Source organism: Rousettus aegyptiacus, unplaced genomic scaffold, assembly GCF_014176215.1.
Source record: "Rousettus aegyptiacus isolate mRouAeg1 unplaced genomic scaffold, mRouAeg1.p scaffold_m13_p_11, whole genome shotgun sequence".
Taxonomy (NCBI): Eukaryota; Metazoa; Chordata; class Mammalia; order Chiroptera; family Pteropodidae; genus Rousettus; species Rousettus aegyptiacus.
The window spans coordinates 63,129,018-63,142,433 of NW_023416286.1; the positions used below are offsets into that span (position 1 = coordinate 63,129,018).

Genomic DNA, 13,416 nt, shown 5'->3' on the forward strand with positions numbered 1-13,416 from the left:
CCTTCTTCCTATGGCTGAGTAAGATAGATAGATAGATAGATAGATAGATAGATAGATAGATAGATAGATAGATAGATAGATAGATAGGCAGACAGACAGACAGACAGAGAGACTGACTCATTCTTTCTGTAGAAAGAAATCTGGGGACATTTATTTCTCTCACATTAATTTAAAGTTGATAGCTTCAATATTACCAATGTTGCAAAATAACAAGGACCAAAGATTATAGGCCATTAATGTAACTTGAAGAGATTAGAATGTCATGTTCCCTGAAATAAGCCTATACTCATCTAAGCAAGCTAGCTATGAGAGTTCTAATTATAGCCAGTGATAACCACCCAAGTTTTCCTTCTAGAATTTTCAGAAATTGTTACCATCAAGACAAATAGTGGGTGTCATTGGATACCACATGTGTACATAGCTACATTTAAGACTAATTACAATTTCTAGTTTCCATCAAATACTTGACGTCATCTCTCTTTTCAACACAAGCAGTGTTTAATGTTATTTTCATTTTCCATCATTTGAATTTAGTTTCAGATATTTCATGAAACGGTCATTAATTTTTCCATGAATATCTGGAAAGTAAGAGCAAACTCAGTTTGTAAAAACTTTAACCTTTGTTTTAGGTGGTGCAAAATGCTTTTCAATGCACAAAAATCTGAGTGTATTTGTTTATGAACTTTCTTTTTCTGAGAAGTTTTTATCAAATTCTCAGTGGGATACCTGACCCGCAGAGGTTAAGCACCACTAGCCTAAACTTTTGCCATATGTTTGTTCTGCCTTCTGGCATTCCTTCTTCCTGTGTGCCTGGTTTTTGACCCCCTGGGGTCCTGCTCTTCATTATTCATGTAGGTCTTGAGGTTGGCCTGCCCTGTAGCTCACATTACCTCAGTCCTGCTCTGGCCTGGCCTCTCGCCCCCTAACCAAAGCCTGGCCTTGGCCTGCCCTGCCCCTGGTGCCTTCTCTACCACCACTCACTAAGCACTGTTTCAAATTAAACAGAAATGTTCTCATTGAAGAGAACATGACCTTTATTTTAGTAAATTTAACTTACAGGTAATAAATAATAATGGCACCTCAAAGAAGCATTAACTTCCTTTTGGAAATAAATTGGAAATTGCTCTCTCCAGTGCTATAAATGATATTAAATTTTTCTCAAAGTGCTAATTTTTTCCTGATCTATAGATATATTCATTCACTGAGTATGTGTATACACAATTTATCATTAAGCTCAGAATGTCAATACTGATTTATCCATATAAACAAGCACACACATCGGGAGTGCTAAATAAGGTTTAACTATACAGCTATAAATTCATGCATTTAAGCTAAACTGATGCTATTCGATATAGACTTATTTTACCTATCTTGGCAATAATGCTGAATAATATTATGTTCTTTGTTCAATATATGTTTAAATTTGTTTCTATGTTTCACTAACTTTTAACTACTTCCCTGTGTTCTTTTGTGATGTACAGGATAATTAATTTGCTTTCATAGACAGTCACATCTGGAATCATAATCATGTCCTGACTCATTCCTTTCCTTAAACTACACAATTTCAATTGTCCTCTGTAGTGACTCACTCTCAATAAATAAAAGTATTAATGTTCTATGTGATAAAATAGAACCACCTAACGATACAATATTCCAATTAAGTTTTAGAGAGAAAACTGAGGAAAACAATAATTTGTAAAATAATTTAAATCGTATTTTGTTTCAAACATTAAAAATCCAACATTTCTAGAAATGCTCCTTCCCCACCGTCACATCAAAATATTTTCTGATATTAAGAATATTTTATTTTTATTAAGCACCTAAGAGTGTCTCTATTACCCCAGTACACACCTATGCATACAGCCAATCCCCTTAATTGGTGCATTCTTACATGAGAGGCTTGGCTAATTGGAATGCTGGCTGGAGAACAGATGGGGCACTGGCGGTGAGACTCTCTGTCTTAATTTATTGTCCCGGGGTTTTCCTAATTACCCACTTAATTGGCACAGCCACACCACTTTGAAATAATAATGTACAGCTAATTATCACCGATTTAAGCTTGCTAATAGCTTATTCTTACCAGCTAACTTCAAGAAATCAAGCAGAGAGCAGAAACTGCCGCAGGGAAATCACTCTGCCTGCTCTGGTTTAGACAGCTATATGAGTGCAATGTCCTTTACAACTGGGCTGATTTGGTTCCTGCCCCAGAAGACTAAATAGTGATGCTTTGCTAGATTAGTAAAGGAGCAGTAGTTCTTCTTTGCCTTTCTCAACTTTTGGAGCTCTTTGTAACTGGTATGTATCAACTCAACATCTTCAATTAGCAACTTATTAGTATGCTGCATAAATAGAAAAAATAGAATAGAAAAATAAGTACAATCACACTCCAGAATATAATCAAAATAATTCAACATTATGGATTGGCTCTCCTCCTTCAAAGCTAAAAGACATACATACTCCATGAGCAACCTTGGCACAACTGTTAGATCCAGGAATAGAATTTATTAAGGAAAACTTTTTGCTTCGAATGTAAGAAATAGAGCAAGGAAAAGGCAATATATTACACAGAAATATATTTCTCTATGAAATAAACATAGAGAAGGAAAGAGGAGAATATACCAAAAAATGAGTTTTTTGTAAATTTTTTTTTTTTTTTTTTTTTTTTTTTAGGAATTGGGAATTATAGAGAAATATCTATTTTAGGACAAGATACTATACTTCTTCCTTACTTTACTCTTATCCTGCATTAATTGTAAGTACTTTTTTAAACATCTCCAGGTCAGGTTTCCTAGAAGCAGTGCCTAAGACAGAAGTTGAATGCGGCTGATTCATTCAGAGACTGCTCTTAAGAGAAAGGTAGTGAGGGAAATGAGATAGAGTGGGCAGGAAGACATTGAATAGGGGTGTGGTCTTGGCTTCAGCCAGACTCCACAGGGAGTGCTGAAGCATGAAATCACATATTTGGTCTCACCACCATGAGTAAGGGGTAAGCCTAAACCCCCTATGTCAGCCAGGCACTGCCCATGTGCTGCTGTCAAGGGGTTGAGGCTGATATGAATTCATTCCCCTCCCCCAGGTAGATGAGATGGTGTGGATGAGTCTCTAGGATGAGTCCCGACAACCCTTCCTTTCGTGCCTTTGTGCAACCCCTCTCCACAGTGAGTACAACTGACCTGTGCAATCTATAGAATACCAAAGAAATGACACTGTGGGACTTCAGTGGCTAGATTATAACAGACACTGTAGGTTCTGCCTTGCTCTCTGTTGGCTTGCGTGCCTTGAGAGAAACCAGCCAAAATGTTGTGAGCAAACTGAAGCAGTCCTATGAGAGGTTATTGTGACAAGAAACCAAGGCTTCTTGCTAACAGCCACATGAGTGAGCCATCTTGGGAGATGATAACTCCGGTTCCACTAAAGACTTCGGAGGACTATAGCCCATACGACATCTTGAAAGCAATTGCTAGGGATCCTGAGCCAAACCAAATTCCTGGCCCCCAGAAAATTGCATAATAAATGCTATTGCTGCTTTAAGCCACACTAAGTTTTAGAATGATTTGTTAGGTAGCAGTAGGTAACATATATAAATGGCTCCTGTTTGTTGAGGGCAATTCCCAGGAGAATAGGGCAGCTGTGTGTTAGCAGCAGCAAGGTCAGAGCATCCAGGAGGCAGAGAAAATGGCCAGGTAAAGGCATGTGAGTTAGGTTCCAGTGGCATCCACTACCTTAGTTTCCACTCATGTTAAATGTTTCCACTAACCACACACATACACTACTTACACAGTGGAATGTCATGGCTTAGACCTTTCTGGTTTTAAAAAATGGTAGCTGGCAACAACTTAGAATTCTAGTTCTACTGAAAATGTTCTTCAAATATGAAGATATGTTTGGATAAACAAAAGCTGAGAGAATTCATCACTAGTATTAAGCAATAAAAGATATACTAAGGCTAAAACAAAATGATTCAAAATGGACATATCAAACTAGAAAAAAAAAAAAAAAAGAACACCAGAAAGAATAAAATAGAAGTAATTATAGGTAAATATGCACTATTTAAAAAAACAATAACAATGTATTGGGGGTTGTTAAAATGTTGCTAGAAATAAGGTATTTGTTGACAAAAATAGCACAAAAGATAGGAAGAGAGTAATGGAGTGGAGCAGTTTTAAGATTCTTATATTGTTCAATGAAGAGGTAAATGTTTAACTGATAATAGTAAAAATTAAAAATGCATACTGTTCTATGATAATCATTTAAAAAAAAGAAATGCAAATCCAAAAAGCTATGAGGGCAAAAAAATAAATAAGTACCTGCTTAACTCCAAAGAAGGTAATGAAGAATTAAAAAAAAAAAAAGTAATGAGAAAACAAAGAACGAGATTGTAGCCTTAAACTCAAGTACTTCACAATACTATATATCACTGTAAAGTAAATAATGAAAAGTAAATAATGAAAATGTAAGAAAAGCTGTCATAGATATAATGCTAATTTATAAAAAACTCAGGAAATGTTATTTTTTAACTTCACTTTTTTAAGAATTTCACAAATTAGTGGTTTTGTTAATGATTTGGATAGCTCAATTAAAAATCATCTTTCTGCCTTTGTCTTCTTTTACAATAAACTTTCATTTTTAAAAATTAACACATTATAGTAGTAAATCCTAACAAGCCAACAATGCCTTGGAAAATTGCATTTTATCTCTATCTAGATAATCACTCTATCTACTATACATTGTAATAAAAAATTATCTATGATTAGTATATAAAATGGCAAAAAAAAAAAGAACATTGAAAAATTGAGTATCACTAGCTCTGATGAAAATTTTGATAGAGGGAGTCTTAACTATATTTTTTAATTAGGAAAATATTATTTAAATAACACTTTTTGAATAAACTTTAAAATAATACACACCTCAAATACACACATTTTCTCTGGTACAGAGAAATTAAGTTAAGTTAAGCAGAATTCTCAATTCCTGGCGTACTATCATAACCTAGCCTTGAAAAAGAATATTTATTTATTTTATTACCTCATTTTTTTCTTCAACATCCCCTTTTCTGCCCTTTTATAAATAACCATTCTAATGTATTTAATGTAAGTACTTTGCCATATCCTTTTCTTGAAAAACATATACTTATTTTCATGTATTGGTTTTTAATTTATAAAAATGATATTACACTATTATTTCATTCTATTTAATAGTTTCACTCTATAATTACAATGATTTCTTTTGACACTAAATAAAATGTTTTTTTTTTCTTCTGACTGCTTCATAATGTTCCAAAGTCTTACATTTCACTTTTACATTTTTCTTGTTATAGATATATAGCTTGCCTCTAACTCTCAACTACCACAGGTATTTAAGAATTCCCCAAATGGATATAAGGAAGAATTTTTCTAGGATACTTCTTCAGAAGGTAGACAAGTGCATAGAGTACATGAGTTTTACCAGGTGCAAGCTCCTTGCCAGAATGGCTGTATGAGTGTACCATATGATCATCCATGTAGAAATTCTAATCTTATCAACTCACCTACCATTGCAATGGAGCTCAGAAAAATGGCCACATACATTATAAACATATCTTTGTTTGAATAAATCTATTTATTCAATGTAACTCCAATCACAACTCAAGATGATAAAATATATTTGAAAAAATAAATTCCACAAATATCTAAGAGAATGTTGAAAAACAAGAGTAAATAAAGGGGCTTACGAGATTTTACAAAATTCTTCGAAACAAAAACAACAATAGTAAAACAAAAGAATGTCATATCCCTGGGGAATTACTAGAATTCGGGCCATCATCAAAGACATGAAAAAATATCATGGTGGTGATCCTAAAACTTCACCATTCACCTCACTTGTTTGCCTGGTCTATGTACACTGAGGTAGACTTGGAGAACGGTTTAGCTTATCACAAACTGAGCTAGAAGGTAATTACAATTATATTCTCCTTTGTATATGGTGTCTGCTAGAGCAAACCAAAATATGTCCCACCATCAACCATCTAGCTAAAAATTTAGCAAATACGTTATCTCTTTATCAATCAGTAAAGACAATTAGAAATATTTCACTTTTAGCTGGCATGAACCCCTTCACTATTAAACCTCAGGGCAATTCTCCTACTCCATGACAGATAGGAGGCTTGATCATCTGAGCATCCTGCAGGACACCATGCTGATAACATATTGATCACATTATCCTAGATGCCTTGGTAGACATGTGTATGCCTCTGGTGGGAAAAAAAATATTAACATTTCTAGTGCTTGACAATTCAGCAGAGTTTCTAAATGTCTAGAAGTCTGGCTCTTATTGAGATTTTCTTCTAATATAAAAGGCAAATTTCTGCACTTATGATGACTTAGCACTCAGGAAGAGGGACAGTGCTTTTAGTGTCCATTTGCATATTAAATAAAATGTTACACACTTGGGTGTGCTGCCCTAACCAATTTATAAAGTAGCCCAAAAAAGCTTTTGTATGAAAAAGTTCCTGTAGCTTGGTGTGTTGTAAGCAGCTCTAATGTTTAGTCCAGATGACACAGCTCATCCAGTCAATGGTGCCTGAAGTACCAGTGGCAAATAAAGACACTCTACAGAGATGGAAAAGCCCTATTTGAAGACTCTTAGAATAGTGAGCAAGAGTTTTAGAGTAAAGTCATTCCTTTTTTTACTCAAAATTGTTTTGTTTGTTTGGTGGGTTGGTGAGTTGATTGATAGTTTGGTTTGCAAATGGGTGCTGATAGAAACTTCATACTTGACCATGAGCTAGCGATTGACTCTGGAACCTGAAATGCCCATGATGAACTAAGTGCTATGCAGGAGTCCCCAATCCCTGGGCAAAGGATTGGTAATAGTCAGTGGCCTGTTAGGAACCAGGCTGCACAGCAGGAGGTGAGTGGCAGGCAAACAGGGGAAGCTCCATCTGTATTTGTAGCCGCTCCCCAGGGCTAGCGTCACCGCCTCAGTTCCATCTCAGATTATCAAGTATTAGATTCTCATAAGAGCACCAGTCCCTGGTGCCAAAAAGATTGGGGACCACTGTGCTATATGATCTATCATGCTATAAGATGAGGCTTGATAGAAGCACTATATCATCAAGTGAAAGTGATCTATTGGAAATCACGCTCAAGCCGGTAAAAACTTACAAGATGCATCGACAGAAGCCCAGACTCGCTGAGCACTTATTCCTTCTACATTTCCCCACCTATTGCAATTGAAATTTATGACATCATGGGGAATTATCAGTAAATGAAGCATAAATAAAATTCAGGTTGTTTACGGATAGGTCTGCTCAATATATAGGCATCAAGTAGGAATATACTACCATAGCAATTACATTCCCTTCAGGAGTGGCAATAAAAATTTGTAAAAATGAAATACTTAGGAGGGTTTCTTTGAAGTATCTCTTGGTGTTCACTTTGCATGGCAGGAGACTGGCCTGTGAAGGATCTACCCGGATTCACTGGCTGGTCAGGGATGTAGAAATAATGAGTTTGCGAGACTGGTGACAGGAGGTCTATTCAATGGCCAGAATAGATACTTATAAAACTTTCTACTCACATGAGCCCCACATTGTTCCTGAACCATATTTTATTATTTCATGTGCATTGGCTTAGTTTTTTGCTAGTAAATAAATCATGTTAAATGTTGGATTTTGTTTTGGTTTTCCAATAACTGGTTTGTTTGTGTGTTGAAACAGATATGTCCCTTAAGAACTTAAGATCTTCCCTAGCTGGGTTTTATTGTAAGAACCACCCTACCCAAAGTAACTGATTTCTCAAAGGTAAGAAATGTATGCTGATCACTACAGATGTTTAGAGAGAAAATGAATAGCTACTTCACACACAAAGGGCTAATTCTTTCATGCCATAGCAAATAACCAGCAATAGCCCAGATCTTTATCCCACACTTATAATCCATCTGAGAAGAGAACGAGGCAATTAGGAGTGCTGTCCCAAAAACAATGAAATGCATTTTTCATTATAGAGAGTAAAGCTATGTAAAATACTGAATTCTCTATAAGTTATTATTAGAAATAATTATTTGAATAATTAAATGTAGGATTATGAATTTTAGTTCGCTTCAAAAACACACACTGAAAATCCAGCATTTGCTAGGGCATACTCTGGTCAACTGAACACAAAAATAAATAAAATAATAGTTTTCTCCAAATTTAAGACTTTTCAGTTTAATTGCCAATTACCAAGCAAAGGAACACAAATGAAGGCTTTGGTTTAACCTGTGAAATAATGATGGGCACAGTGTTAGAAATGCGAGCTATAAAAGTAAGCCACTCGATACTTATCATTTTAAATCAACAGACAGCCATTTTCAGCATTCCAGGTAAAAGATATGAAAACTTCTTTATATCAATCATTTTTTTTAACAGATGCTTAACCTTCAAAAATATTCATCGCATCATTTACATTTATACTCTTTTGGCCTTACATTGTCCTATAGAGTAGCTACATGGAATTTAGTCAAAATTAATTAACTAATAAAATTAAAAATTCAATCCTCAGTCATGCTAGCTACATTTTATTTTATTTTTTTATTGTGGTAAGAACACTTATGAAATCTACCCTACTAACAACTCTTTTAGTATACATTACAATATTGTTGACCATAAGGAGGAGAAAATGGGGAGTTACTAATCAATGGGCATAAGTTTCAGGTAAGCAAGATAAAAAATTTCTAGAGATCTGCTATTCAACCTTTTAAGTGTGCAATGATTATATATGCCTAGGACCTGCCATATTGTATTATAGAAAATGTCCCTTATCATAAAGAGTTGCATTGGTCTCAAAAGTTCAACCTATCTTCTTAATTAATGGAAAAAGGAAGAACCACTGAATTTTAAAGGTAATTGATGTTGATTTTTCAAAGGTGTATTTTTTTCTACTTAATTGAATATATTCTGTTCTGTTGTAAAATTAATGGCTTACTTTATTTTCTCTTTCTGGTTGTAAAACAAATGTCTTACTTTCTTCTGCTGGCAAGTGTCTCTTCACCGTTTCTTAGAGAGATCTTCATTCCATGCTTCTCTTTGCTCCCATCGAAAGAACAACGGGGGCTTTGTGTGGGTGTTCTGATTGGACGGCCACAAATCTTATTTACCTTTCAAATAGAAAATATTAAAAACAGTTAAAAACCATACTCTGGTCTTTCTGAGAATGTTGTATTTACTAGAAAACAAACCAAGGGCATGTTCTTACTTACCCCTGAATATTAATTCTTAAGACATATGTTTGTCAATTTTTCAAATAGGGAGAATCAAATTATCTCTAAAAATGGCAACCATAATAAATTGATGCTATATGCATTTATAGTTTGTATGTATTCAAGTATAAAATATATAAATAAAAACATATATGCAAAATCAGAGAACTATATTAATAAAATAGCCTGCTTGTATAAATAAGACTACTTAACCAAAGTGGATATTATTTATGCCTCACATTCATATGTATGACTAATCACATACTTGTACTAATTTTTTAGATGAAAAAAATGCTATTGAATATGTGGTCCATTTCGAAATTAGTTCTAAAAGCAGTTTTCTTCTTGAGGTCTTTGTTTAGAAATAATAATGAATAGGTTTATATAAACATATTTTGTAATAGTTCTATATCTTATTCCTCAATATTGTTTGATTTCAATGGTGTTACTATAATCCCTTTTTTAAAAAATCATTTATCCCAGCTAAGAAGTTTTATTTATTAGACAAAAACCTCTGATGGCTATTGAACAGAATCACAAAATACCAGACCTGATATTTAGCAAATGAATCTGACAGCACTGTATAAGTTGAATGAGAGAGAGAGAGAAAGAGAGAAAGACAGATCTGTGAAAGACAAGTAGACTGTTAAAGACCCCCAGAACTAGTCCTAAGAAAAGAATATTTTATTCTGAACTACAGTAGTGACAGTGTCCACAAATAGCAGGATTCATGAATTACATGCCTAGGAAAAAGTAAAACCAATAGGGCTAATCCCAGAACACTGACAACACTAAATACTGGCAAGGATGTGGAGAAACACATCCTTGTTCCTGTCATTCATTACTGGTGGGAATGTAAAATGGATAGCCACTTTGGAGAAAGTTTGATGGTTTCTTACCAAAAAAAAAAAAAAAAATCCTATCATATAATCTAGCAATCTCACTCCTTGACATTTAGCTAAAGGAGTTGAAAACTATGCCATACAAAACTTGTACGCAGATGTTTAGAGTAGTTTTATTCCTAATTGCCAAAACTTGAAAGCGACCAACTTGTCCTTCAGCAAGTGAATTGATGGATCAACTGTGGTACATCCAGATAATAGATTATTATCCAGTACTAAAGAGAAATGAGCTTTCAAGCTATGAAAAGATATGGAGAAAAGTTAAATACCTATTACTAAGTGAAAGAAGCCAATCTGAAAAGGCCACACATTGTATGATACCAACTATGTGACATTCTGAACAAAGCAAAACTTTGGAGACAGTTAAAAGACTGGTGGTTGCCAGGGGTGAGGGGAGGGGAGGGATGAATAAGCAGAGCACAGAGGATTTTTAGGTCAGTGAAACTGCTCTGTATGATACTATAATTGTGATTACATGTCATTATACATTTTTCCAACCCACAAAAAGTACAACACCAAAAGTGAACTGTGGAATCTGGCTGATAATGATGTGTGAAGGTAGGTTCATCAATTGTAACAAATGTTATCACTCTAGTGAGTGATACTGATAATGGGGGAGGCTATGCAAATGTGGGGGTGGAGTCTGATAGGAAATCTTTGAAGGTTCAGCTCGGTTTTGATTTGAACCTAAAACTTCTAAAAAACAAAGTCTATTTCGAAAGAAGAAAATCAACAGAGCTTAGCAAATTACTGAGCGTGAGAAGTTAGGGAAGTGTTAAGGCCACAGTGTTAAAAGGCTCAAATTGAATTTCTAAACATTAAAGATGAAAAATAGTGATAGTGGACTGTAAATACATTAGCAAAGTGCTAAAATATTCATATAAAAAAGAAAAAAGTATCTTCGTTGTCAATAACTCCTAGTAACAAGAACTAAGGAAAGATGATGTAAGTTGATGGTGGAAATGTTAAGAATAAAATTCAGTGATACTATCAGATGTTTTGAAATAGAAGTGTAAAAGGGAAACAGACTGCAATCATGGTCCAATGTGACTAGCCATAGGCTCTACACAAGTTACGGAGCTATTATCAATCCCAGTTTTCTCATCCCTGAAACTTGAGAAAACCATTTTGCAGTTATATGTTAAGGGAAATCTTATCTCACCCCTAACCCTCACCTTCCGGGTTGGACCTAAGACCACATCTACTATTAAATATGTTTCCTAGGAAGGCAGATGGAGAATTGCAAATATAAACCTCACAAGATCTTATTCCCATTATCATCTTTGCAATTTTCTTTTATAAATACAAAAGAAAATGTACAAGCCATAGTCGTATCAGTTATCTTTGATTATATTCAAAGGTACAAACATATGTAGCCGATTCTAATAAACACAAATAAATTTCAAAACCCTTATATATGTTGACCTGCTGTAAAGAAGCTCTACTTCACACTTTACTGAAAGAGAATGGGAAACCATCTGTTGTCAGCACATTAGCCTGGCACCTTAGCTCCCAAGGTGAGCCGATCTGGGTGGCACATTTCAATAACTAGCACCTTTTGCTACTGAAAATCTTCACATTTAAACTTTGACAATTTTTCATCTTTGACTTATACTGCAATTTCCTCCTTATTCTCCCTGGTCTCACCTGTTCGTTCTCCTCTGCAATCAGTCTGAAGTGTCTTGGAAAAAACTATTTTCCTCCTTGATACTTATCCACTTCTGCTTTAAGTTCCATCTTGGGCTTCCCACTGATTCTCAAGTTCCCATCTCACCTTAAAATGACTTTTAGTTGCTCCTTACTTATATAATTTCTCCCACTCTGATCAAGTATTTAAGAATTTCTTGTCACTTAGCATACAAAAGTATAAACTTCTCTGAGAGCCTCCAAGTGTCTGTTTATTCAGTCTTATTCAAATCTTCAAATCTTGAAAGCTTTTAGCTAATACTTCAAAAAGCTTTATAAAGAACAGCTCAAACTGTTCATTTTCATGTAATTCTCAAAAGTAGAGCCTTCATTTCTTTTGTAATGGTCCTTTTAAATATTTATTAATAAAAAAGTTGAAAAGAAAAAACGTTTCAAATATTACCAATTGAAAAGCGACAAACACGGAGAAATGATGAGTGTTCATTAAGCAATTCAGTTCAAAGGATGAGGCAAAGGTGGACTCCTTATTACTGAGTCTGTAACAGGTGACTTTAGACAAACAGAGCTGACATCTTGCAGAAGATATTTAAAGCCTAAAGCAGGAGAATATTTTTACTTAAAGGCTCATCTAGTAAGTGGAAGAATCTATGTACTATTAAATCAATGTCTCTTATTTAGGCTTATCAGTGGTCTTACTATTCATATATTCACATCTATCGTGAGGCTTTCACATTATGTAAGACCTAGTTCCTACGTCCCCTATACAAACAATAATTTGGATTGAAAATGATCTAGATATATGAATAACAGAATCCCATTTTCCCTATGTATGTAGAAGCAGATGAGAAGAAACATAGCAATTATTCCCTTCAAGATTCCAGGGAATTAGTACAGGTAGGGAGAAAGGAGGAATTACAAGGACATTAGACAACTTGATTTCTGACCTGGTTTAGGAGGAAAACCAGAACGCTTTATTTGTGAAAAGAAGTTTTCCGTGATACACATCTCCCAAGTTCCAATTCTGTGAAATAGTAATGGAAGACTTTACTTTCTTCTATAAAAGTCCAGATAACACTGTGAAAAAGAAGAGTTGGTAACTTCCTCGTCTAAAAACTATTAATCACAACAAAATAATTTTGTCTGATCAAATACCTAATTAACAGAATTAGAAAAGCAAGGCTGTGTTAGGTTTCATTATAAATTTTAAAATTAATACATATTACATGTTCTGGGATTTATGAATCCTCAATATTTTCTCCAAATAATTAGATTTTCAATATAAAAATGCTTTTCATATTGCTACTGGTTTGTTGCACTGAAATCCGTGGTTCATATCAAAACCTTCCTGATCCTCATTTATTATTAAAAGTTCTTATCAAAATATTTAGAAAATGATAGTTTGGTATTCCAAATACCTTTTGAAAGTTATTAATTTTTAATATCACCTTCTTCAGTGTTTTCCACCTAGGAGACAATTGATAAATATTGGTTTTAATGGTATTATAACTGCATATTGAATCTCTATGAGAGTTAATTTTATGTGCCACCTACAGTGGTCACAGGGTACCCAGATGAAACATTATTTCTGGGAGTGTTTATGAAGGTTTTCAGATCAGATCAGCATTTGAATCCTCTCCAATATCAATCAGTA

General features: G+C 34.4%; 1 protein-coding gene across 3 annotated transcripts in view; it reads right to left on the reverse strand.

The window, feature by feature from the left end:
- The window catches only part of GPC5 (glypican 5), a 1,092,178-nt gene that overhangs the window by 863,120 nt on the left and 215,642 nt on the right, over positions 1-13,416 (reverse strand). For all 3 annotated transcript variants that reach the window (XM_036228874.1, XM_036228873.1, XM_016123592.2), the window contains exon 4: positions 8,981-9,114. In XM_036228874.1, coding sequence (XP_036084767.1) covers positions 8,981-9,114 — 134 coding nt within the window. The remainder of the gene's footprint in view (positions 1-8,980; positions 9,115-13,416) is intronic.